Consider the following 25,452-nt stretch of genomic DNA (forward strand, 5'->3'; position numbering starts at 1 on the left):
ACACAGTTATGAGATGCGTAGTATAAGTTCTCATTGCAGCTACAGTACACATGGGAATTCTTTACATATGAAAACAGTTGAGGGACTGAAATTTTCTGTTTTTTCCTCATTATTGCTTAATACCAGCAAACAAGAAGACTCATTATTAAGCAGCATAAAATGCTGAAAATGTAAAAACACAGAAACAGCAACAGAGATGCAAAGTAAGGCAACTAATTGGGTAGTGATACAGTACATAAGTGTAAAAATTACAGTTACACTTAATGTAAAGATGTAAACAATAGAATACAAAGACAGAACAGGAGAGAAAGAGATAAAAAGAAAGTAAATCTATTCCTCTCCTCCTCCCTCCTGCAGTCCCTCTTTAATTATCCCTTCAGTTAACAAGGGTCATTTGTGGCCCAGTACGTCCAGATGGTCAGCCCTCTAACTGGATACTATTGAATTAAAACAGTGGGACTCTCCATTAATCAACCAATCACAGTCTTGCGGAATATAATTAAGTTCCTATGTAATTGGCCTTAGTGGTGGAGAATATTAACGAGCTGCACTGTAATTGGCTCTAATGAATGAAGAACTGGGGAGCATCCTATTTCCTTCTCTATTTGTCACCTGTTGTTAGCCAGTTACCAAAGCTAATGTGAATGAATGTTGTTAGCTTGTTCACAAAGATCATTTGAATAGATGGCGTTGTAGCCCTTAGTCTCACAGAATTTAACAGCCTAAAAGTATGTGGAGGATGTGGTCTTTCCCGTATCTTTACAGGACCATTTTGCTTGAAAACAACTGATGCTCTTGTTTCCATTTCAATCAAGAGAAAACAATAACTTTAGTTTGGTTGATTAGCCGAAAAGGTTACTTATTTTCTTGCTTAATTTACCAACTTTTCTACCTTTATGAATCAAAGGATTCACAAAGAGAGCAGTAGGGTCATTATCAAACAGTGACATGTAAAGCTTATCGCACCTGTTGATTGAAAGAATTGTAAGAATTAATCACGATTTCGGACACTAATTTCACCTACGTTTACAAGCAGTTATCCCTATTGCCGAACTGGAGCACATTAAACTACAATAAATTAAGAGCAAATGCAAATGGAGTCTGATGAAAATGGTAGTGGAATTTCAGGTAACTGGTACTTATGTCCTACTGTCTGTACTCATTCAGTTTTGTCTCTGGCTGTAGATATAAGAAATTAGTTTGTACCACACCCACGGGCTCCACCTGTAAGACACATGGTGTACAAAAGGATAAGCTGATAATGGGAATGAAGAGAGATGCTCTGCAGTCTGACAGTGTCTTTCCCATCGGGAGTACTTAGATCAGGACTGTACCAGCTATAGCCTGATTTGCTGGATCAGTGCAAACACAACAGTCCAATGGGTGCATTTATCTCAATGCTTGTCATTGCACTGACTGTTTGTGTGTTGTTTGTGTTGTGTAGTGTGTAACGGTGTGTATATTATTCGGATTACTCTTCTAACCATTTATCCATTCAGTCAAGAGTCCTTTTTTCACAGTGCTATCTTCTTTTAATCAACAACTACTACTAAATGTTACATGTAATGTGACAAGGGTGGGAATGCCATTTTTAACAACCATCTAACCAACTATCTCTGTCAGTTTGTGTTTATGTGTTAGTTTTTTATTACCTTATTCCTTATGTCTGTGATGTTTTTCTTCACACGCCAAAGGGTGTCTTGGCATCAATCTGTCACAGAAGAGGGAGACCCTCTCTACTCTTCCCCCGTCAATGCTGTCTATGTCTTTAGGTAAATTTAAAGTCTCCTCTCCTCTCTTTTCCCTGTGAGTTGTACATCTGACCCACAAATCCCACAACTACAATTACACAGCTACATAGTTGAGCACTTACTCAGAAAGTTTGAAGCAATGATTTTAGAGGTAGTCCTGTGTGGTAAACCAAGTGAACCCCTGCTCTGTGGGGACCATTTCATGTTATGGATGTTCTGTGTGTTCAAATGAATTGTGTGCTCAAGGAATGTCACAGTAGAGGCAGGGAGGGCAGCTGAAACACAGAGCATCTACTGATGTTCAGCCAGCACACACACAAGTGTGACATTCTTCTTCTGCCTTTCTCTCTGTCTCTAACTGCCTATTTACGTTTCAGAGTCTCCATCACTTCGACTGTATCTCACTCTCAGTTCTTCTCTTTCTCTCTTTCTTTCTCACTCACACAAAACTTACAGACACAACTCAACGTAACTATGAATGCAGTTGCCAAAACATTTGTCTCCCGTGAGTCCCCTCACAGCCAGGCACAAGGATAAGACAGCAGTGATCCAACTGTTGGCATCAGCTACAACTATGCATTATGGGTGTAATACGTCTGGGGAGAGACTGTTGGCCCACCCAAGCTCCTCAGCTGGCGCTGATGAACACCCACATACTTAAAAACAAACACACACATGCACACACACTTGATGTTACTCATAGAGAGGTTATTCAGTTTGCCTCATTTTAAAAGGCAGTGGAGAGTTTTAGGCCCTGGGGCCACATTTGATTGAAGAGCAAAGACACCACGATAGCAGGACAAGTTCTGGCATCAGAAAATTAGTTTAAAGGCCTGTCTTGGTGTTCTCCATTCCAAACCTGCAAAAATATTTCATACTTTGTCAAAATAACTCCATTCCAATGAGAAAAAGACAACTTTTCTAAAAATATGTATTGCTAAATTTTTATTATCAGTTTGACTAATGATGGCACATTGTGTGAAAGATTCATGTTTCAAGATGTTTATTGGCCAGTTATAATTCATGGATGATTGATTAATAAAACCCTAAATAAGAAAACTAAAATTTCCATATTGGAGTGTGAATGTGTCCCAGAGACATTTTTCTTAGAGGAAGGAAAAGATGTTGCCCTACACGTTTTCCCTACAAGAGAAGGTTTTGACCCCAGCAAGAACGTGTGACCCTTAAGAAGAATATGTTGCCCTCAGAAAATATGTGTTGCCCTAGATCTTGGCTTGTCAAACCTTGGGGCAAGTATTCAAAACAATGCCACAGATATGCTGTATGTTTACATTTCTTTAGAGACACAATATAACACCCTGTGCTACAGCACTTTTCACTAAATATGAACTGACAACCTAGCATAGCACTGCGCTAGTCTGAATTTAACTATTTTGTGTAGAGAGCTGAGAATAACAGCTGGTCTCATGCGGCCATTTTCCCTATTTCGTCATTGGAATTAGTGATCTTTTGATTTGAATACCACTAATTTTTACTGCAGAATTTATTAAAATTATTCAACCTTTGACCCAGATGTAAAGTTTAGTTTTATTTCTTGGGGCCACATGAAAAAGGACTGCAAATGTTGCCATGGCGAAATAATAAAGGAGGAAGGGAAAAATGTTTACCTGTATATAGCGTTGCTGTTGTAAAAATATACACGTAAGTCACTAAATGGAGTGAAACGAATGTGGACAGACTTTGCAATGTACCACGAGAACTTTGTCTCCCCTCCGTCATTGGTACTGTCAGTCTGGCATCTGTCTACAGCACAGGAATGGGCACTTTTGTTCATTACACCATGCTATATTTCACTCCACTGTACTCAATGGCTCTCTATTGAGTCATTTAGATTGATATTCTGGCATCAGTTTTTGAATGGGTGTGCTTTATTATTAGTGCTTTGCAAACCAACTCGTGTTCTATCCATCATCTCAGCGGTGGCCGCTGGACTTTTCTGCTGTGAATGTGCCACATGGGCAACATTTTTGTGCGTAATGTACTCACAAATAGGAAGTGCACCATGAGGCTGAGTACTGTACTGTTTTGGCTGTCACTGCATTCTTTGTTTTGGTTGGGACGATATTTGCCTCGGCTCTGTCAGCAGGTAGGTGGGCTGGAGTCTGTCTCGCTGTATTTTGACAGGAACTTGAAAAGGTAGACTGCTACCGTTTATTTCCCTGTCTTTTTTATTCTAGTGGCTATGAGTACAGTGAGCTCTCAAAGATATTTTGCTGGGGATGACATCTTTGTAAATAAAAATTTTTATTCTACCGTTGTATGACCCATCACTCTGAGCTGTGTATGCAAATAGTAACTGTATTTTATCATTTAAGCAATGCAAATAGAGTTTATGTAAATTTTTGTGTGCAGTGGCAACGGTTTCTGGTGTACTGTTTTTGATTATGAATTTAATTACATTAATATAAGGGGATTTTCATACCATTTGTGTTTCCATTATGTGTCTCTGCGCAGTGAGGAGAGTGAGGAGCCTGAACTCAACAGCCATGAGTCTGCCGTTGTGAAGACCATGGTCAAAGGACCTGCTGCAACCAAGGGTAAACAGTGTGTGTGTGTGTGTGTGTGTGTGTGTGTGTGTTTTCTCCTGTCCCCTTGTGATAGCAAAATATCTTAAAGGGTTTTTGATTCATTTTTTCACACAGTCACCCATTCACAATGAGAAGTGGTTACGATTATTGCCAGGTGTCACTTTTTACACCCTGCATAAAATATAATTAATGGACCTTGGACCAAGCCACAACTGGCATGTCTCCTATTAACTGACTGAAATAGCGTATCTGCTGTTGTGAGCCCATATTAAAGTATGTGTACATAATACACGGGTTTCAGGGATTATAATACATTTTTTATTCATTAAGCCAATAGCTAAATGAAATCTGTGCAATAGTACATTAAGTATGCTGCAAAATTGAACAAAAGTATATCTGTGTGGCTATGTGTGAGGTTTTTTTTACTGTACATTTCACTAAATTAACTACTGGAGTACAATCACACTAAGGTGCGTGACGTGTTTTCTTAGCATCAGTCATGGGAAATGCATGCATACCAAAAATATAGACTCCCCCAAACAGAATCCAAAAAATAACCTCCTTTTGGAATTGAGCTAAATCTTCTTTTAAGTATGTTTTTTGATTGATTAATATGTTCCCTCCTATAGTTAAAAGGTGTTATTTCTTCTCATACAAAAAATGTTTGGTTCCCAACCCTGGCATAGTGTGAAACTGATTTACTGCTGTTGGATTGAATGTTGTTGTAGCCAGTTAGCAAGGGGAAAAAGGCTTATTTTCCATGGTTGAGGCATGACATATGTTGTGAAATAAGTCATTGCAGACTTTCTTTTTTCTTTTCTCGTCCTTTTCCTCTGTGGAAGCCCATTAAGCAGCCGAAAAAGCCCCGCTCTGCCTGTGGCGCCTTGCTCAGTCACACGTGCAGCAGTTCTACTCTGTCAGAAAGATAATATTTACTGAAGGGACCTGTTGGTTATGAATAGAGTTTTAAAGGAAAGCCACAGAGCTGCAGTATAATGACTGTTCTCCATCTGCATTCAACCCTTAGATTCTGAGGCTGTCACTTCTGTGCATTATTCTGTTTATCATGTACATTCTTAAAATGAAAACATTCTGTTTATTCTTATCTGTTTATTTGCATGCAGGTGTCTTCTCTTTGAATATAACTAGCCTAAGCTTCAGTCTCCCCCATCCAGTCTCTGAGTACAAGTCCTCTACTCTCTTCCATTTCCTGACCCTGATGTAACTGCTGCTCAATAAAAATCAAAAATTTAGTCTCTTACCCCAGGGTCCCAGGATCATGAAAATATACTGCTAGCCGTATGGGGCCCCAGCAGCAGTAAGCCACTGACGCATTTTAAATCTTGAGCAGCAGTTGAAGAAACCAGGCCTTTAGTTGCTAGTTTGTTGCTATTGCCCATGGTAAAACAATATCAGCACTGTTAAAATCTGAAAACACAGACGCACACTAATGTAGTCATCGACATCCTTCACTTATCGGTTCCCATCGTTCCTTCAGCTGCTTGACCTTCAACATAAAGCCTTATGAAGTGCATGCTGGCATGATTAATGGCAGCATCCCTTATAGGTTGACACATCAAACTGTGTAAAATCGACCTAAAACTGTCTTTTTCTTACATGTAACAAATTTCTGCCACTTTTTTGCAGGAAATTTTGGTCAGGCAGTGTTACAGTGAGGAAGCATTCATATTTATGGAATCTTAAAAGTGTATTTTAGCCTCCCTCTAGGACTATCAAACACACATTTCAATTTAACCTCTATTTTTTATGATGAGGGTTTACCAGCTCCAACATTAGATGTAAACCCAGCCCTTCTCCTTGCGCAAACAGGCACACATATACATGGCATGTAATGGTAAGCCAAGCAAGAAAAGTAGCCCTTCCCGCACCATGCACACGATGTACAAAAACACATCTCCATCCACAGTGTGGAGATCAAAGGCCAAACTACATGTTTAGCCAGATGTCTGGGTTTTTGTTGAGGGAATATCTTGGTGGTCTATGTGTGTGTGGTTGCATGTGTTTGGTCATGTGTATGCATGTACGTACATCAGAGGAATGTGTTGAAGGTAGAATGGAATATTGTGTGTATGGCTGAAGATTGATGTGGTGACTCCATAGCTGTAACAACAGTAGGCAGCCAGCTGCAAGCACTTCCATGACACCTGCTGGCTGTATAGACAAAGAGGGTAGAGGTCAAATAACTTGCACACCTAGGAAGAAAACACAGACGTACACATCTTTTATGATGATAAGTGGTCACTTGTTCCTCTTTCCTTTTACCATCTCTGCATCTCTGGTTCTTAACCAGTTTAGCATTTTATTTCTCTCCTACCTCCTACAGGTCACCGTCCACATAGTGCTTTGATCACTCCGTCCTTTGGTATGAAGGGTAATGGCAGTGCCAGTGTCCCAAGGGGTCCTGTCCCAATCCGACCTGTCCCTCAGCCCCACCCTAAAGATGAGGACACCCTCGTCCAGATGGCAGAACACATCCCTGCCGGGACTCGTACACCCATGTGTGCCCACTGCAACCTGGTCATCAGGTGAGGAAAAACTGATCTGTCATATATTCAATTAAGTTTTTTAACCTATTTAATCATGAAACTTAACAGGCAGCTCTATAGAATGAGCATTTTATCATTCTTAATAGGACTCTGCAGTACGTAGATGTTATGAATACATGTGCACTGTCATCAGGAGGGAAGGAGGCTGTCATGATCATTTTTGTTTAAAATTGTGAAAGAAAACAGTACACATGTATGGTATTTAGTTCCATGATATCATGCAAATATAGTGGCTGCACAAGGATAATAAAAAGAGGAGAGGATGTCCTCAACTTGGCTGCACGGATATTAACTTGTACTCAAGCAGATTAAGAATGGGAAAGGAAAATATGTCACTCCTTAATTATTTAGTGACCCAGTTAGGCACTTAAAATAATTAATTTGAAACCATTTCCATTAATTATTGTGTATGAAACTGTATAACTACAAACATCCGACTGTAGTGTACATAAGGATAAGGGGAATTAAGTTGCACCTGCATTAGCTCAGAATGTAGAATGATGTTGCACACAGAGCGCTGAATGCAAACACACAACAGGATGATATCCCTTGATTTTCCTGTTGGATCGCTCTTTCAGTCTCCTATTTAAAGATAATTTATAGGATCAAGAAGGGAGAATCTAATTAGGGGATGTCATTTGTGATGTATGACTGTTTGTGCACAGATTCAGATAGTACATATGCTGGTAAAAGTTACACTCGATGAATAGTATATGATTGACAAATTGAGACAATAGGCCCAAGCATCTTCAGACTGACTGAACAACAGGAGGCTAAATGACCTTTGATGTCTTAAAAACATAATATTTGTACTATAAAAGTACAAATATTCCTTTCTACCCCTCTTCTTGTCTGGTAACTGACTGCCATAACCCCAGTGTTATCTCCCAACTTGTGTCACATTACTTATCACTAAGGACAGGATTGCTCACAGGCTAATGCCAAGCTATCTATCAGGGTTACTATCAGAGTAAGCTCAGATAAGCACAGCTCTTGTGTTGGATACATTAGTCTCTGTTGTTTTCCCATTTTACCTAATCATCAGAGTGGACAGGGCCAAGGCGTTGTCTGAGTGGAAGCAGAGGATGAAGGGCATAGTAGACCTTTAGTAATGACACAACACATCTGATTTCTGAAATGTGCTCCTCGTTTCTTATGCAACTTTTAGTGACCTGAAGGGAATGCTAAAATGATTTAACAGTTAGCTGACCAAAATTTAAAGTTACAATAATTTTGATAATCGATTAATTCTTTACCTCCTTAAAGCACAAAACCCAAATACTGACTGGCTCCAACCACTCTTATATAATTTTCTGTGAATTTTATTGTATCATGTATCTTTGTAAATAATCAAACTTTTGACTTCTGGACTGTTTTGGACAAAACCAGCTTTTTGATGATGTGAGCATAGGTCTTTTCAGACATAGTATACACTAGAATAAGTAATTAATTGATTTTAAAAATTACATTGAATCAATAATAAAGATAATCACTTGCAGCCCTTTCTAAATACATATTGTGTCTATTGACCCTTGACTGTCCTTACCAAATATTGCTGTTTTTTTATTTTGAAGATTTAGGCTTTGTTGTATGAAACCACCACATACAATCATCACCACACATTGTTCATAAATTTGATTTATTATTAGACTTAGTTGTCTAAAATTCTAAACACTATGATCAATTTACTGTACCTTCTAAAAATAGCATATCAGAAGGAACTAGATAAAATCAGAGAAAAATCATAATATTCAATGTATTGACTCTCTTAGAGAAGGAAGAAAGGAGAAGCAGGAAGAACTTAAACTTGCATGCTGAGTTACCAAGAGACAGTTTGTAGAAGTTAGGCAAAATGAAGTTACTCATATTGTCATTTATTCATTTATTCATTTGTGGTTTGCATATTTGCCCTCTCGTGGCTGTTTGTAGACATCGTAGTGGAATAAAGGACATTGATTACATGTCCTATCAGCACTACTGTTTAGGGTATAGGGTACTTTGCGTCTGTACTTTGCATTTATGGCAAGGTGTCCTTTTAAATAATTTAATAATAATAAAAGTTATTCAGATAGTTTGTATAAACTTTGTATTGATTTCCACTTATCCTGTTGTGTCTGCACGTCTTTTTTATTCAGAGGGCCCTTTTTAGTAGCAATGGGTAAATCATGGCATAAGGAGGAATTTAACTGCGCCCACTGCCATACATCCCTGGCAGAGATAGGCTTTGTGGAGGAACAGGGATGCGTCTACTGTGAACACTGCTATGAAGAGTTCTTCGCTCCAACATGCAGCCGCTGCCAGGCCAAGATACTGGGGGTGAGTTGGCGTGAAGTGAAATGGAGCAGTAGGGTGTGTGTGTGTGTGTGTGTGTGTGTGTGTGTGTGTGTGTGCAGAGGTGAAGGTTATTCATGTACTATAATTAACAGCTAAGATTAAGTAATTTAAAAAGCAAAAGTTTATGAAGATGACCACTGAACTTACATTATAGTGCGGGGAAAGATAACATGGTAAACCAACAGCGATAGTCCTCCTCTCTGTTGTTCAGCACAAACCTGTCACACCAAACCTGTTATGTCCTTCTGCTTTTTTCCCTTTTTCTACAATATCTCACTCAATTTCTTGCTTAGGAGAGAGACTGGTTTACAGCAACTAGATTAAACGTGTCGGCGTAATTCTTAGCCTCCACTTCTCGACTATAGATCAGCTGTGGGTTTAGGGTTTTGAAGTGGACAGTTGGATGCATAAAGAAGTTCAGTAGTCAACGCTGTATGAACGTGATCGTATGAAATAGCTCCAAAATGCACTGTGGACACTTGACTTTCAATATGAAAAACTATGGAAAAGCGGCTCCTGATCTTTGTGATTAAAACATCACACTTCTGGCTGGGAGTTAAAACACAAGTTGATCCAACACTTACCATTTAACTGATGTGTGTGCATTAAGGCCACATTATTATGGAATCTGAGCTTTCTTTTTTATCTCACTTCTTGTCCAGTAGGTTTCTGCCTTAACCCAAACATAATCTCTCAACATGGGTGGCCAAGATTATCCGAGCAACTCTCCTTTCTTGCATTAGTGCTTAATAATATGGGTTGTAATCGTTTACATTGTTAGTAAAGGGCTATTGTTATCAATTTCAAACCAAATAATAAAGGGGTGTAACATATATAGATGGTGCCATTGTCAAATTGTCACTTTTAAAAAAGGTTGCTGCATTTTTGCCATGCTGTAGCTCCAACCCCAAAGATACAGGAAAACATTCATAGAGGACAAGTGCAATAAAGCTGTATGTGTAGGAAATTTCTATAGCGACCACCACTGAAACTCAGGAATGCAGTAAATGTTCAGTTGTTAGGAGAATAAGGCGTAGAGGCCTGGAGGCTGCAGGTGTAGTTTGAACCCAGAGTGTCAGGAAGCTGAGATTGCTGCTCTTGTAGCAACTCTGACATTCACCCCTCACGTGTTCTAACCTCTTTAGCCTCAATCCCTTTCAACCCTCTATTTCTCACACATCTTCAACCAGCTTATGGTTTCTTATTAACCTGTTTTCTCACTCCCTCTTTCCTAATCCTTCATTTTGCTCCGACCCACCAACTTTCCATTGATCCCCTGTCCTGTCTTGTTCTCACAGTTTAAGGGTGGGAAAGAAAGCAGTATGTCTATTTTAAGCTGGGTCATGCGGTCCCACAAGAAAAAAAGTAATATTTAAGCGTGACATGAGAAAAAGGTCAGACTGTATGGAAGGCTGTGCATTCCTGAAATAAGTTAAACAGATATCAGAATTAAACAGAAGTTAAACAGATATCAGAATGGGTAAATAATCCATTCTGATCAAATAAGGATTGATAGTGGCAATAGATAGTTGAAAAATTACATTGTATAACAAAGTTACAAGTAATGACCCAATAAGGAAGGTAAGATGGTGGCATCCCTCCAAAAGTCCCTGTATCCCCTTCCACTTTCTGGTAAAGCGGATCTAACTTTCCAACTACTGTGTCCAACAAGCAAACACACACACAAACTGTATGAGGCCTCCTGCTAACCACATTGTTTGCGTTTGCACCCAGGAGGTGATAAATGCCCTCAAACAGACGTGGCATGTGTATTGCTTTCTGTGCGCTTGCTGTCAGCAGCCAATCAGAAACAACACCTTCCATCTGGAGGACGGAGAACCATACTGTGAACAAGGTGAGTGATGATGACTCTGAACCATGTGCTAATTGGACATGCTGACCATGCCAATTGTGCAGCACAAAGCGCTCTCAGACAGGAAAGCAAAAGCCCTAAAAATCCTTGGATGGAAAGACGCAAGAATCCTGAATTGACTTTCTGTACATTTTTATTTCAATCAAGCAGTACCAGAACTATGCGGATGGTGTTTTTAGCAGTAAAATTACCTGCTGTAATGTTTGACTGTAATGTAAACATTCAGACTCTTTGCTGTCGATGGCGCTCTAGCCACTGCCCTTTATGATCTCTGTGTAGAGTTCTCAAGTTTGATTGTGTCTTGCCATTATAACTGTGAACCATGGTTGGTTTATTTGATGTATAGTCCATCTTTCCCTGTCTCTAAACAGACTTCTACAGTTTGTTTGGGACTGGCTGCCATGGCTGCGAGTTCCCCATCGAGGCTGGAGACAAGTTCCTGGAGGCCCTTGGTTACACCTGGCATGACACCTGCTTCGTTTGTGCTGTAAGTGAGGGTCATAGACACACATCACAGTAAATTCAGTCCATCACAGGGCTAACACATATAACCTGACATCACATTTGCTCATAATCCCATTTCTGCTACAGTGTCCATTTTATACAAATCCATGTGTATCCAAAGTTTTTGCATAATGGTGTCAAGAGGTGGTGTCACAGTTGGTCTCTCACAGTGATGTGATGGATATACAGTACCTTCTGGCATTGTTATGATTATTTCTAAGAAGCTAATGAAATAGATCACTGAGGAGTTTTCAAGTTTTTTTGGACAACTTTACATACTTTTTACAGGTGTGCTGTACCACGCTGGAAGGCCAGACCTTCTTCTCCAAGAAAGACAAACCTCTTTGCAAGAAACATGCTCAGACACTGAAGATATGAATCTTGGACTCTTTTCACACTTTTTTGGCCATACGTCCTGTTTTGGTGGCTCAAGAAGACTTCTTACTGTAATAATAGCCCCTGCAACAATACAACTCAAGCATTACTCATCCATGCAAGGTGATGGCTCCTGCAGGTGAGCTAATTTAGTTAATTTAGTATTCAGGCACCCAAACCCATCATAAAGAAAACATAATTAACTTTTTTCTTGGGATCCCTACCAGAAGCAGCAACAGGTTTTTACCAATTTATAATAGAAAATACTGTATTTGGAACCAAAGTTGGAGTTTAAACTGATTTTAATCTGGATTTCTTGTGCTCATGGATCCACAGAAGAGTTTTACTGCCAAATGGTGCAGCGTATGTGTATTACCACCACAATCACCAAAGTCAGTAATTTAATAATACATAAGATTCTGTGATCCTAGTGGTTATTTCTTGATCCAGAGTTTAATCTTGAAGCATTCTTAGAGACATGACAGCAGTGAGATCACATTTTCTATTCTACCCTGTTAAATTACACATCACTCATGGTAATTAGATTGCACCATAAATGTGTGAAAATATATATTCATACCCATAATATATGAATACAATGACCAGGCGTTTATTTTTGTTAGTGTTAATGTTTGTGTAGCTTTAATCAAATTACAGTCTGACCAACAGCTATTAAGAGTTTAAGTGAATATTAGCACTATATATATACATATATTCACACTCAACATGATATGAACAGCAATTAAATTAAAAGAATCTGCATCAATTTAAAGTAGGTTGGGCTGAATGTCTGAGATGATGATAAAAACTGTTGCCTTTGATAAATGCTTAGAATTAATTTAACTTCTGCATTTTTTAAATGAATTCTATGTGTTGTATTTTCCATTTGTTGTGTGAAACAGGTTCTCAAGAATATTACAAAACAAAAGGTCACATTTAGTAATTTAGTTTAGAATTTGGAACAGTAAGGCACTAAGACACGGAGACAAAAAGAAAGAGAAGCGATCTTGATTTTATGGAGGACACAATTGGCCCTAAATATAAAAAAAATGAATATACATACAGAATGAATAAATGTATAACAAAATATAAAGCCCATATTTACATATTTATGTATTTCTCCTTGCTATGAGTGATCTTTACAAATGCATAGCAAAGGCAGAAATATGTTTTCGATACTGAGTGCCACATAGTTTCGTGAATCATATTCATATTTTTCTTTATTTTACCTCGTTATTATATATATATATTAATTTTGTATTTTTACTAATTGCATTCATTTCTGGTTGATTTGCTCCTCTATATGTTTCATAAATGTAAGAAGCTCTTTCTGGCCTGCAGGAAAGTAAGGTGTCAAACATGGATACTATAATCCTTGTGTAGTAAACTCTGTATATTTTATTTTGTTGATAGAGGGGAGAAATTTCCTATCAGACAATATGTATTTAACTTTTCAGGGACTGGTGGAGGGAATGGATGGCAGGAAGTTTCTTCTATGTTTTCAGTGTCTCAACCAACTGTCACTTGACTTAACTGTCCCAACATGTTGATTTGACGATATTCACTTTTCACTATCGCTGAGCCGTACCTGTATGGTCTGTTTTGCTTTGTTTTCCAAAGAACAGAGCAACTGGCAACAAAACTCTCTGTTTGTATCTGTCACTGAAATCTGTAATTTTACGTAATTATCGTTAAAAAAAATTCTGGGTTTTTACTGCATGGGACAAAAAGGGGTTAGTACAATGTACAGTGTAAACTAGATCTGGTTAAAAAAAGAAAGAAAGAATCACCTATAAAAGTACAGTTTGAACTATTCAAATTGATCTGAGTTTTTTTTAAATAAATGATGTACCTTTAAACCCCCAATATAAATATCCTGTGTTTCCTTATGCTTGTTTTCAGTGAAATATTATCTTTCCCTGTCAAACTTCCTGTATTATCACTTGAGAAACCTCATGGTGGTATAGAAGAGTCTGAGATAATCAGTGTGAAATACAGATTTCAAGGCCTGTCTCCACTATGCTGAGAAAGGTCAAAGGAGACGCAGATAGAGAGAAACGGAGAGGTGAAGTGAATACGGTTGATACAGCAAAACCCGTTAGAATGAGGACTTGAGTGACGCCATGGTGGTAAGAATCTATGAAAACCATAAAGTGGTTATTTGGGTTAAGTCCCCCGTAGAGGACATACTGTACGTCCTTGGAAACATTTTATCTTTTCTTCAGTGAGATAACGCCACACACCATTTCCACGTCTTCCGCACACCAGCTTGCATTGGACAAAGACAATATTTCTATTGAGTTTTCACAAGACAAATCAACAAACCAAATACTCCCACAGACCCACCCACCACACACATCAACATCAACCCCTAACACATTAATGGGGAGTTGTCCAGTTTTGAAAATAGATCAGAAAAGGTAGCCAGATCATATTAAACCTTTCGGATGATCCAAGAGTGACATGCTCTAGCTGTTTTTAGTTTGAGGTGTGCCTCTATGTTTGAGGGGCTGCTGGATGGAACAAAGGCACGGGTCAGGCTGACTCATCCCCCAGTAATATATGCCGCATGTTCTATATTCAACATGATGATAGTATGCATATCTGATTTGGAACTGGCGGTACTAATTGCTTACTTGACACAACTTACTTGTACAATGGTTTGAAATATCCTCAACATTTATTTGATCTTTTCTTTTCTCAAGCAACACTTGTTGTAAGGTGTACTTTCTTATCTAATCAGACTAAAAATATGCCCGTAATTACGAAGACTAAAAATTGTCATCAGAAAATACCCACACACTTTACTTTTGGCGACCGCCCTATTTTCACGGAAACATTTCTTGGTAGAAAAGTCCATTTAAAAAAATGTGACTGTCAATAACTCGTTGGGTGTTCTGTTGAGATATTTAATACTGTAATTGAAAGACTAATAAATTAGATATAAAACATGCTATAATCACTAGATTCCATGCAGCAGACAAGGCCAACTTTTTGCCCGTTGTTTTTTTTTTTTTCTCTGACTTCCAGGTTCCTAGTCAATTCATCATTTGTGAAAGAACAGTGCAATCGGGCATTTTTAGTTGTTTATTATTCATAAGACACCAAGTGGACGAGTGGCTTTCAGAGCAGCAGCAGAAAAACAAAAAAAAAAAAACCCCAATCCCTTCTCTCCTGCGAATGCACTGCTTCCCTGTGGCATTAATCACCCCTCATACAGCTGAGTGAGTTTTGGAGGAGCAGAGACGTTTTCATGTGTGAGACGAATATGTGACCGTGTGTGTGCGCGCGCGCGCGAGCGAGCGAGCAAGGAGAGCGAGAGAGAGAGAGAGAGAGAGAGGCAGCAGCAGCAGCAGCAACAGCAGCTCCGGCGTGGAGACAGACCGACTCGCATCTGTACCCGGAGTACCGAGTGCTGAAAACTTTTCCTCTCCACCGGCATAAGAAGACTTAGAAAGTACCCCGAGGTGAGTCAACTTTCGAGTGACGGCGGGTGACGCTAACGCACGGTCTCTGCGTGAGTATTGCGTTCCCAGCGCCTGTTTTTAAATCGCGACGGTTTGCTATCACCTCGGCAAGTCTGACAGTCGTCGCTCCTTTTGTGTTTGCTGGGTGTTTACAATCCGCTGCACGCGCGGCTTGCCCCTTCAGCTCGGCGCGTAAGACGTCGCGGCGCTCTTAGCGCAACGTGAGGAAGAGAAGTCGAAGTGCGGAGAGTTTGAGCAGCTTTGCGCAGCTCCGTCTCTGCCTCTGTGCGTTACTTGACCAGCCAAACCACTACATGTCGGCCCATTAGTCTCAGCCCGCTGAGTAAATGTATGTTCAAATTTAAAGAAACTGTGACATAACTGTTGTATGCATTAAGCGAGCTAGCATTACTCTTAATAAGACGGTGGCCGTAAGATGGGGGGGAGCAAGACGTTTCATTGTCTTTTTTGTGAATGATGGTACTTGTGTTTGCATGTGCTTAGGGTATCTGAAAAGAATAAAAAATCTATTGACCTTATCTCTGTATATGAGTGCTGGTAGTGAGGATATTAATACACACTAGTTTCAGAAAGATACCTGGACAGAAAACGGCACCAGTTACTGCAGATATTAAACTAAATACATAAACAGTGATACAGTCAGAAAGTTTTCAAGATGACACACACAATGAATCTGATCACCAGTTCCACAGTGATGAGAAAATAAGATTTTATTTATTTTTTTATTTTTTTATCTCACCTGTTTTTGTAGATTTTAAAGATAATGGGTGACTACTTCATAATAACAGCTGCATGTTTTCCTGACTTATACATGCGAGAGCCCAGACACAAACCTTGTAAGCAGATGTCATGAAGTTTATTATCATAATTATCACAACTTTGACTTAACATTCACCGCTTTTTAGGGAAACCTAACAGTTCCTTTGTTATGTTTTTTTAGAACTCTCACATGAGCCGTATCTGTGAGTTTTTTTTTTTTGTTTTTTTTTTAATGAAATCTGTAAAAATATTATTCTTCAGTTACCACCACAAGAAGTTGAAAACGCTTTCTGTTGAGATTCTTTGTTTTTGGGAGAAAGGGTCTAAATATCGTAGTAGCAATGACCTATTTTTAAGTTCTGAGACTTGGTGAAGTGACCCCCCTTCTCAAAGGGCCCAGAAAGCCGGAAAAAAAATAATAAAATGAACCTGAGCACAGCCTCCAGCACTGAATAACCTACAGCCCAGTATTCCCCATACACCCCATTTATACACACACACACACACACACACACACACACACACACACACACAGGCATGCACACAGTATTCAACTCTCCCTCCGAGTCCGGTAACCAGGTCCATGTGTTTGTCAGTGTGGGTTATGACAAGAGTATATCTGTACGTGTGTGTATGCGTGCTCTTGAGCAAGCATGTGTGAATGTATATCCAGATGGCATAATACTGTGGCTCCAAATCTTACCTCACCTCATCTTAGGGGTCTGGGGGCAGTAGCACTAGGGGACCTTGCAGAAAAAAACTCAGCAAATATGAATGAGAGAAGCAGAGGTTCAGACGTATGTGTGTGTGTGTTTGTGCGTGCTGTTTTCCTTGTGTGCCAGTCTAGTAAGTGTATGCAGTTGATGAGGCCTCACTGGGAACAGCAATCTTATTTTGGTCAGGAACACATCACACAAATCTGAAAAATAGCCAATTCTCAATTGGCTGCGTAATTGAGTCTCACATGGCAGCTGTAAACAGAACTTTTCCCTCCTTTTCTTTTCTCGTGTGTGTATGTTTGTGTTACAGAGATCAGCTGAGACACTTAACAGTTTCATACACCTCGTGATGTGAGACCAGGTGTCTGATACTGACTGCTGGAAATTGAGATCACATTGCTGGAGCTTGATCTACATGCCAAGAATAGCAAATTTGCCAAAAACAAACTCAATTTATCTATCTGGAGGAAAGACGAGTGGAACACAAAGAGGAAAAGACTGACAGACATCTATTCAAAGAGTACATTTACACGCACAATGACCCAATAGAGCAGTATTCTGTTTCTAAGACATGTTATGTGAAGTCTGATTGACTTAACTGCATCAAAGTCAAGGTCAAAATGAGAAAAGAAAATAGTTAACGCAAATCTGTAAATGTTTTTCCCCTGATGAACACCTCAGTCTTATTTAATGTAGTTTTCTTTTTTAAATGTATAGGTGTCAGAAAGTTCAGAGGACGCTAAACTAGATGTAACAATGGGTTTTGTTGAGAGAAATTATTAAACAATGAGCAGCTTTGGGAGCTCATGAAACGGACATGAATGGACTGAAAGGGTTCAGTGAGAACAAAGACCAAAAAGACAAAGCATTCAGAAGATTTTCAGAGACGTGTTATTAGCCTTTTTCATCTGATGCCGTGATGGCTGCATGTCAGATCCAACTGCCTGTCATGCTTCTGCACTTATAGCGGTGAACCTTACTTAGAAAAATGTGTACATCTTAGGCACCTCAATCCGACTACAGTCACCACTTTATTTTGTGCAGGTAAACGCACCTAGTGACATGTACTAAATAACCATACCCGAGGACAGTTTGACCGTGTTAAGCTTCTCTAATGTCCAGTTTCCTCAATTTAGAGATTGAGTTGATAACAATCAAAAAGAGATAAGAACCTTAAGCCTGAGTCCTCCTTCTCAAAGATCTGTCTCTCTTAATTACGGTGTCAAGGTGATTTATAGTATTTATCTTTACCTGAATTCTGAAACAGATATTCAGATCATTTTAGCAGGATTTGCACATGCCTTGAAAATTCCTCAAGGCATATAGATAATAAAGATAATAAACTGCGTTGAAAGGTTTTTTTCATAATGAAAACTGCATGTTGAATGTGCAAAATAAAACTGTCACATTTATCACCATACCTGAATTCCCTGGCTCGGTCCTCTAGAAGAAATTGAGCAACAATGAAACACAGGAAAAGGCATTGCTGACATTGATTATGTGTATTTGCAGATTTGAGGTTCACCCAAACTGCTCTAATCTCCTGCAGCTCTTCACCTAATCAGTACCCCTTTGTAAAATTATCAAGCTAAGAAAAAAGTGGCTAAACATGTCCATATGTAGATTTAGATCCCTTTCTAACCTCAATTAAAACTTAACAAATCTTCGCCAAGCTATGGCCAATTGCACTCCCATAGGACTTCCTGCTGCTATTTCTCAATAAAACTTTGCGGTCTTTAATCCCACTATGGCTGTGGTTGGGTATTTTTCTCAATCAGCATGGCTTCTTAGGCAGAAAACGCTAAGGCAGCCTGATTAAGATTTAGGTTTACATATTATTTAGGTAAGTTTTCAGACAATTTGCCTTGATTTGGAACCAAAGTACTTGACCAAAAATGTAGTTAGCTCAAACTGAGGGAATACAGGAAAAATTAAAGCACAGATTGGAATAAAACAGCAAACTTTTAAGCAACACTTGAGATCATCATCTGTGTGGTGAGTTGTCTCTGTCTACCAGACATGCTACGTGGCTCTCACATGTCCAACTGCAGATGTCATGTTGGATTTGTTCAGATTCAAGGATAGCTGTGGGCAGACGAATTATTATTTTCTTCACTCGCATTTTCCCTAAAGTCATAGCCCTCCTCCAAATCTCTCAATAGTGTGGGGCACACAGCATTTGTGTACTTTATCTTTATCCCCTCACCCAGCTATCTGAAGCTCAAGAAACCAAAGCAAAGTATATCTTAATGTATATGCATACATACATGTATATGCTTTACATGGATGTCTTTACTTTACTGAAATCATGTTGAGTTTGCTCTAGAAGCCTGTCCTGGCCGTCTTATGAAAGCAGTTAATTCCAGTATATTCATCCTAAAGTCACATATTAAATTGTAAAAAAGTGATTGCGTGAGCAAGATCATAAGTGTGTGTGTGTGTGTGTGTGTGTGTGAGATCTTTGTTTTCACACACATGGTTCCCATCAGGTTTCCCTCTGCACACACAAGGCTCAAACATACTTTTGTACTGCACATCACACACAATACTCACAATATGTATCAGTAGATCAGGTTATTTATTTAGCTAAAAAAAATGTATAGTAAAATAGTCGAATAAATAAATTTAAAAGAAAAAAAAAAGGGTATTTGTGTACTGTATTTGTATATTTCCTGCAACAGCATCAATGTTGTTTACATTCTGTAGGGATAAATTTATAAATTGAAGACACTGATTGAAAGAACAGAATATAGGAGGCTAATACCAAGATTTTCTTTATAATGGTTTTGGAATTATGAAATTTCTCTAAAGCACATAGTTAAAAATTATTAAGTTAAAAAAATAAAAAATGTTTTGCCCACCAAAAAGTCTTGTAGAGAGGCATGCCCCAATAAAGAGTTTGACTGTGAAAGAACAGTATTCTACACATGGACAGTCACTTGCACTTCATTTACAACATTGTCGTCGTCGGACTCTTGTCACATCAAATTCCTCAATTTTATGTGAAATACAGTGAGTACTAGTAATCAGCAGGGCAGGATCTTTGATCATTTACGATCTTTTTCACACTGTTCTACTAGTCTGTCAGTCTGCCATCATCATAAGTGAATATATGAATATACAGTTTAGTGGCTCATTATGCACCTTCTTCTCAGCATTGTGTGTAAATGTCTCTATAACCTAGCAAGACTTACTGTTTTGTCATGCATTTGTGAATAATGACACGATGAATCAGGACTCGGGCCATTCTTTTTCAGGTAGAACATAAATTGTATAGTACTTCTACCATTGCTGTGTAAAAAGTAAAATGTGTTCTTAATCGGAGTGACCAGTGTATAATACATTTGTTTAATTACCCTTCCAGTTCAAAAGAGACTTAGGGCAGGGCATGAGCTGCAGAGACAAGATAGCATCTGACAGGATATTTGCCTACTGGGTTAAATGCAGCTGCTGTACTGTAGATAAATGATGAGGAAGACACTGATAGAGGCACAGCTAATACACAGCAAGGTCTATCTTGATGGTTTGTGGTAGCTACTATATGCATATGTGAACAGTTTGTGTTTGTCTGTATAGAACTGTAAGATAAAGTTGATAAAGTGGGTGTCTGTGACTGGTTGTAGGAAGACTGAAGTAGAGTGTCGGTGAAGTAGGTGTGGGTGTTATTGACAAGCGTGTCTGTGGTGAACAATGAATTCGCATGTACTGTATGTTCTGCGTTATGGTAGGAGAGAGTGAGTGGGAGTCAGAAGAATGTGTCTGTGTGTGATAGTGTTAGCTTGTTAATGCACATATATAATGTAGGGTGCATTTATATTCATGTCTGTGCTTATCTTGTCAGAACCAGATCATCCAGCCGCTCAGTCTCATTATCTTAATCTACTGCTCCATTACTCCCCTGCTCCCCCTCAGGGTGGACATTTAAAACACACAACATCTCCTGATCTCATGATGGAGTTATTCTGTGCCTGTGCTCTATAATTCTCACAGGGCGCACAGTTCAGCCACTCCTCCCCCGGTGTTCTCCTTTTTCTTTCCTTTGAATGATGTGACGAAGAGTTGGCATCAGCAGCTTTTAGAAACAGTACTTGAAATATTCCAGCCCTCTTGTTTATTGAAGACAGCTCCAGGACCCAGAAGGAGATCATAGTAATCAGCAAATTACTGTGACGAACTTTGCGGCTAAAGTAAAGCTGCTGGCCATAATACTGCACTGACAACAGCATAGGTTGATAGGAGAAAACATGTATAAATTATGATTTATTAGCTAGACTAATAGTCCACAGAATCAGTTTGGGCCTGTGTCCCACTGGGCGGATGTTAAAACATACTACCAGCCAGCTTCTGATCTCATGATTTGGCTATTTTCTCTCACTGCTCTGTAATTCACACAGGTCGCACAGCTCAGCCACCCCTCTTTAGTTTCTTTTCTCTCTCTTTTTTTGGCATCTGCACCCCCTTCATCTGAGCAATGTGCTTGAAAGTGCACCTCTGTCATTTTCTTTTGGTGTGTAGTTATTTTTCGCTACAACGATGTACAGTTCAATCACTAATAAAAAACATACTGTGTATTGTTGATAAGAACAGCCCTGATCACAAGCATAAACAGGTTAAGCCCTGAGGATGCTTTAACTCGCATACTGTTTTGCTTTGAACTGTGAGGCTGTTCTTTATTTGGTAGACCACAGCTGTGGCCTTCTTGTGTTTAGTTTGGCTCATTCCTAACCAAAGTAATCACCAGGCCTGTAGTTCATGAGAGAGAAATGATTGAGTGATGAGTGGCGGAACGAGGGGGGAAAAAAGAGAGGTCTCAGGGAGGGAAAGATAACCATCTGGATCCACTTTGGGACAATTTCATCCCTCCTGCCCCCCCAAACCTAAGACCCCCAATTTTCATGGTGCCTTTGAGGTGCCATTCCATCAGTGACGGGAGAAATATTTGCAAGAGCAAGTGTCACTGTTAAGTTTCAGTAAGTACCTTCACTTCATGGTCTCTTGGTCTAGACATCTCCTCATTTGGCCTGGATATCCATTTTATTTGGAGTTTTAATAAAATATGGAAAAACTGGTTAACTCAGGCTGAGTCATTCTTTAAATACGGCATCAAGTGTCAGTTTTCAGGTTTCCTTTTCTATATGTGCAGAGAGAAAGACTGACAAAGATAAATTACTTCAAGTTGTAGCCTTGCCAGTTATTAATTTTCTAAGAATGTCTGTCTGAAAGGTTAAAGGTCAGACTGAGTGATGGAAAACTGACTATCTCTTGTTAAACGACAGGCTGTGTAAGGCACATAAGCAGTTCTGTGTTTCGCTGCATAGTTCAATCTGTCAAACTATCTAGTCACAACAAAACAGACCACCTTTACATTTATTTGACTTTAATCTGACCAGGTTTTTGTGTTCAGGCATTCAGCATGAAGATATAAATGAGGTAAACAGACGCACAGAGAAGCTAGTGACTCAGCTAGTCGGTCAAACTGAGAGAGGCAGATGGCCAGGAAAAAATGCTATTAAGTGGAAAAAGATATGTAACTATGTCAAAGAGTTCAAGGTATTATCTCTAACTCTCTGTGGTATGTACTTGCTTCTTTGACTTTTGCTCTGTTTCTCTGTCTGTCTCTCTCTCTCTTTAACCTAGGTAGTCTTCACTGACTTGTCCTATAGTCCTCCACATGCATGCATTTATTTCTAGAATGATAAATGGCTTTTTTTGTTTCGGGCAGATGTGTCTTTGGCAAAGGATGGGGTATAATCAAACTCAGAAGTAACTGTTTAGTATTTTTCTTTCTCTCTGTCTCTTTCCCAGTCTCTCTCTCTGTCTGTCTCTCTCCCTCGTTCTAAAAGCCCTCCACTGCCCTGCACAGACGAGTAGCTAATGCGCTGCTGCAGATGTACTTCTCTGTGTCACATCATTGATAACCGCCTGCCTGAAATTGCGTCCACATTGCCTGTGCAGACACCACCTTCTCATGACACATAAATTCATGATGGGCTTGTCAATGTGTTTTCCAAAGCCATTATTCCAAAGTAATTAAATTCGATGGACACTAAATCGAATTTCCCCCAAAGATACTGAATCTGATGCATGGGAAATCAAATCTAAGGGGGGCCTGTTTCTTCACTTACATGTCCGATGGATTTATACATATTCATCACACAAGGTAGTTACAATATGAAGCAGGCCTCTGGGAGTCTTTGTGTTGTGTACTCTGAGACAGTGTAATGCTTATTGAATCAGATTATTGATAGGTGCAGCCAGGGGCGAATACGTTGTTCACTGACATCTGCTGGTGAGATGAACACGAACAGGATATTTATGATCTAGTCGGATGTATAGTTTCTTTAGAGACTAACAATGAGTTTAATTGGAGACCAGTAAATGGAAGTAGATAGAGGAAATGTGAGGAGGAGGTAGCAGGAGGGCTGTTGTTTGTAAATTTAGTTAGGTGATGTATAAAAAAACTAAAAAAAACAAAAAACAGTTCAGACCAGATGCCCAACAATGAATCAGCTGTGCCAGATAAGTTGGAGAGCGAGATCCAAAATTAGAAAGAAATGTAGAGCAATTTAGAATCCTAGAGAGACCAGATGTTGCTAAATGGCCACTGCAGGTGGCAAAGACACCAGGCAAATGACTATATATCAGGTCAGCCTCACACACACAGTGACTGGAAACGTTGCCACTATATTATGACCTCACACAGGAAGCATCACTCAGCAAGAGGTCATGAATAGAAAATCTGGTCTATTTCTTATGCTCACTATTATCTGAACACTTGAAATAGTTTTTCTCTTTTTAAAATTGTTCATGTTTCTTGAGAGATTCTTGCTGCTCATACACACATGCCAAACATATTTTTTCCTGAACTCAAACACGACCTACCAGCATTCTTAGTTTCACATCCATAACCAAACAGGTGCGTGTTCATACACACAAACCTGCCCCACATGCTCGCTAGTTTAATATTCAATGCAAAATGCTGGGAGCAGTGTTTTTACAAGCTTAAACCCCTGAACCATGTCCACTTAGCTTCCTGTAGGGGGAAAAAAACATCATCCCAGTACCCACCGTTGGCTCCTACCTAGCAGTAAGCCATATATAGCAACTGAAGCTTGCTTTTAAGTTATTTTGAGACTTTTCTACTCAGCATAATGTAGCTGATGATACAAGACATGGTAGAATGGGACTGATGTAAAAGTAAAGCGCCCAATTCCGGCTCAAAATATTTTATGCAGGTGCCAGGTGGTGTTGGCTTCTGCCAGATGAGTAACCAGGAAGATGATGTACCAACATGTAAGGCAGATCAGCATTCATATTACTATCATTTTTCTAATCACCTAAAATGAGTTAGTTTGTTAATGCACAAGCTGTGTTTCATGTATTATGTTCATTTAGTTTTTGCAAAATGAGATACAATCACTCTCACTTGTAAAATTCCAAGCTAATACACTAATAGAAGAAATGTGCGCCACATAACAGAGCTTCATGTTATTCAAACCTTAAAGTCCTTTATTGTCTAGTTGCGTGATGATGATACATGATTGTTTCTCAACAGTGTTGAGCTGCTTAGACACTGGTAAACACTGAACAGTTTTTCTGATAGATGCTAGCGTTTTGTTGCATTTTGTATTTCGTTTTTACTTTACAAAATTAGAAAAAGAGAGGCCCTAACTCCCTGGCTGCTTGGAGTAAATGGATGATAGAAGTACTGTTTATAGCTGCTTTACAACGGCCAGCTAGCTTAGTTATATCAGCAGCAGACAGAGATCAGGAGGTTGACAGACATCAACAAGTTTGTTTAATTCACCATGTGGATTCTGTGAGTCTGCCCTCTTTAAGATTCCATTAAGCCAAATCAAAACGACAGAATTCCTCGCAAACACTGTAAAACACATCTCAGTTTCTTTTTGAAAGCTTACTCTCCATCAAGGCCAAAGAATTCTTCGTTTGTTCTCTGAACCATGTTCCTAGATCTGTTCACTGGCTGCAGCAGGCACAGTGCACAGGGATTAATAGTAATGATAGCAGTGCAATTTCTTCTGTGTGTGTGGGCTTGTGTGTGCAGATTCACCTCAGAGGCATCTGTTGAAGGTTTCACGCATATGTTGGGGGATTAAAGAATTAGCCATGACAAATAACTTCATGCACACAAACAAACACAGATACACACATACACACACACAGACACAATGGCCTGCATGCACTCAAGTCACCAGATAACACCGCACAATTACAGCCCCAGACCACTGTACACATCCCCACGTGTTCCTCTAGTCTTTTCATCTTGTAAGCGTCAGCTAAATAATTCTCTTTTCTCTTCTATTGTATCTTGGTGACAGTTAAAGAAAAGGTACCTGAGTAACAGTGAATGTTGCCTTAATGTTAGGCTTATATTAGTAGAAGATAAGGTAATAGGTCAGGGGAAGCCAAGTTGTCAGAGACTCCCTTTCTCTAAAAAGGAAACACAGTAAAGAACACTGAGCGTTCCAGTGTTGCCCCTGGGTTCAGGTTCTAGCTAATCAACGGTGCACAC

General features: G+C 39.3%; 2 protein-coding genes across 9 annotated transcripts in view; both read left to right on the forward strand.

Moving 5' to 3' along the window:
• pdlim5a (PDZ and LIM domain 5a) overlaps positions 1 to 13,811 on the forward strand; it is a 62,093-nt gene extending 48,282 nt beyond the window's left edge. For 6 of the 8 annotated variants that reach the window (XM_040154545.1, XM_040154548.1, XM_040154551.1 and 3 more), the window contains 7 exons: positions 1,695 to 1,772; positions 4,227 to 4,309; positions 6,645 to 6,846; positions 9,003 to 9,183; positions 10,936 to 11,056; positions 11,446 to 11,561; positions 11,867 to 13,811. In XM_040154545.1, the coding sequence (XP_040010479.1) occupies positions 1,695 to 1,772; positions 4,227 to 4,309; positions 6,645 to 6,846; positions 9,003 to 9,183; positions 10,936 to 11,056; positions 11,446 to 11,561; positions 11,867 to 11,956 (871 nt within the window). In that variant the 3' untranslated portion in view covers positions 11,957 to 13,811. The remainder of the gene's footprint in view (positions 1 to 1,694; positions 1,773 to 4,226; positions 4,310 to 6,644; positions 6,847 to 9,002; positions 9,184 to 10,935; positions 11,057 to 11,445; positions 11,562 to 11,866) is intronic. The other 2 variants (XM_040154549.1, XM_040154552.1) reach the window with 1 other exon arrangement.
• Positions 13,812 to 15,329: 1,518 nt separating this feature from the next.
• Positions 15,330 to 25,452, forward strand: part of bmpr1ba (bone morphogenetic protein receptor, type IBa) — a 70,395-nt gene continuing 60,272 nt past the window's right edge. The window contains exon 1 of the mRNA XM_040155444.1: positions 15,330 to 15,420. The gene's annotated coding sequence lies outside the window, so the exon portion shown is untranslated. The remainder of the gene's footprint in view (positions 15,421 to 25,452) is intronic.

Source organism: Xiphias gladius, chromosome 19 (genome assembly GCF_016859285.1).
Source record: "Xiphias gladius isolate SHS-SW01 ecotype Sanya breed wild chromosome 19, ASM1685928v1, whole genome shotgun sequence".
In the NCBI taxonomy this organism is placed as follows: domain Eukaryota; kingdom Metazoa; phylum Chordata; class Actinopteri; order Istiophoriformes; family Xiphiidae; genus Xiphias; species Xiphias gladius.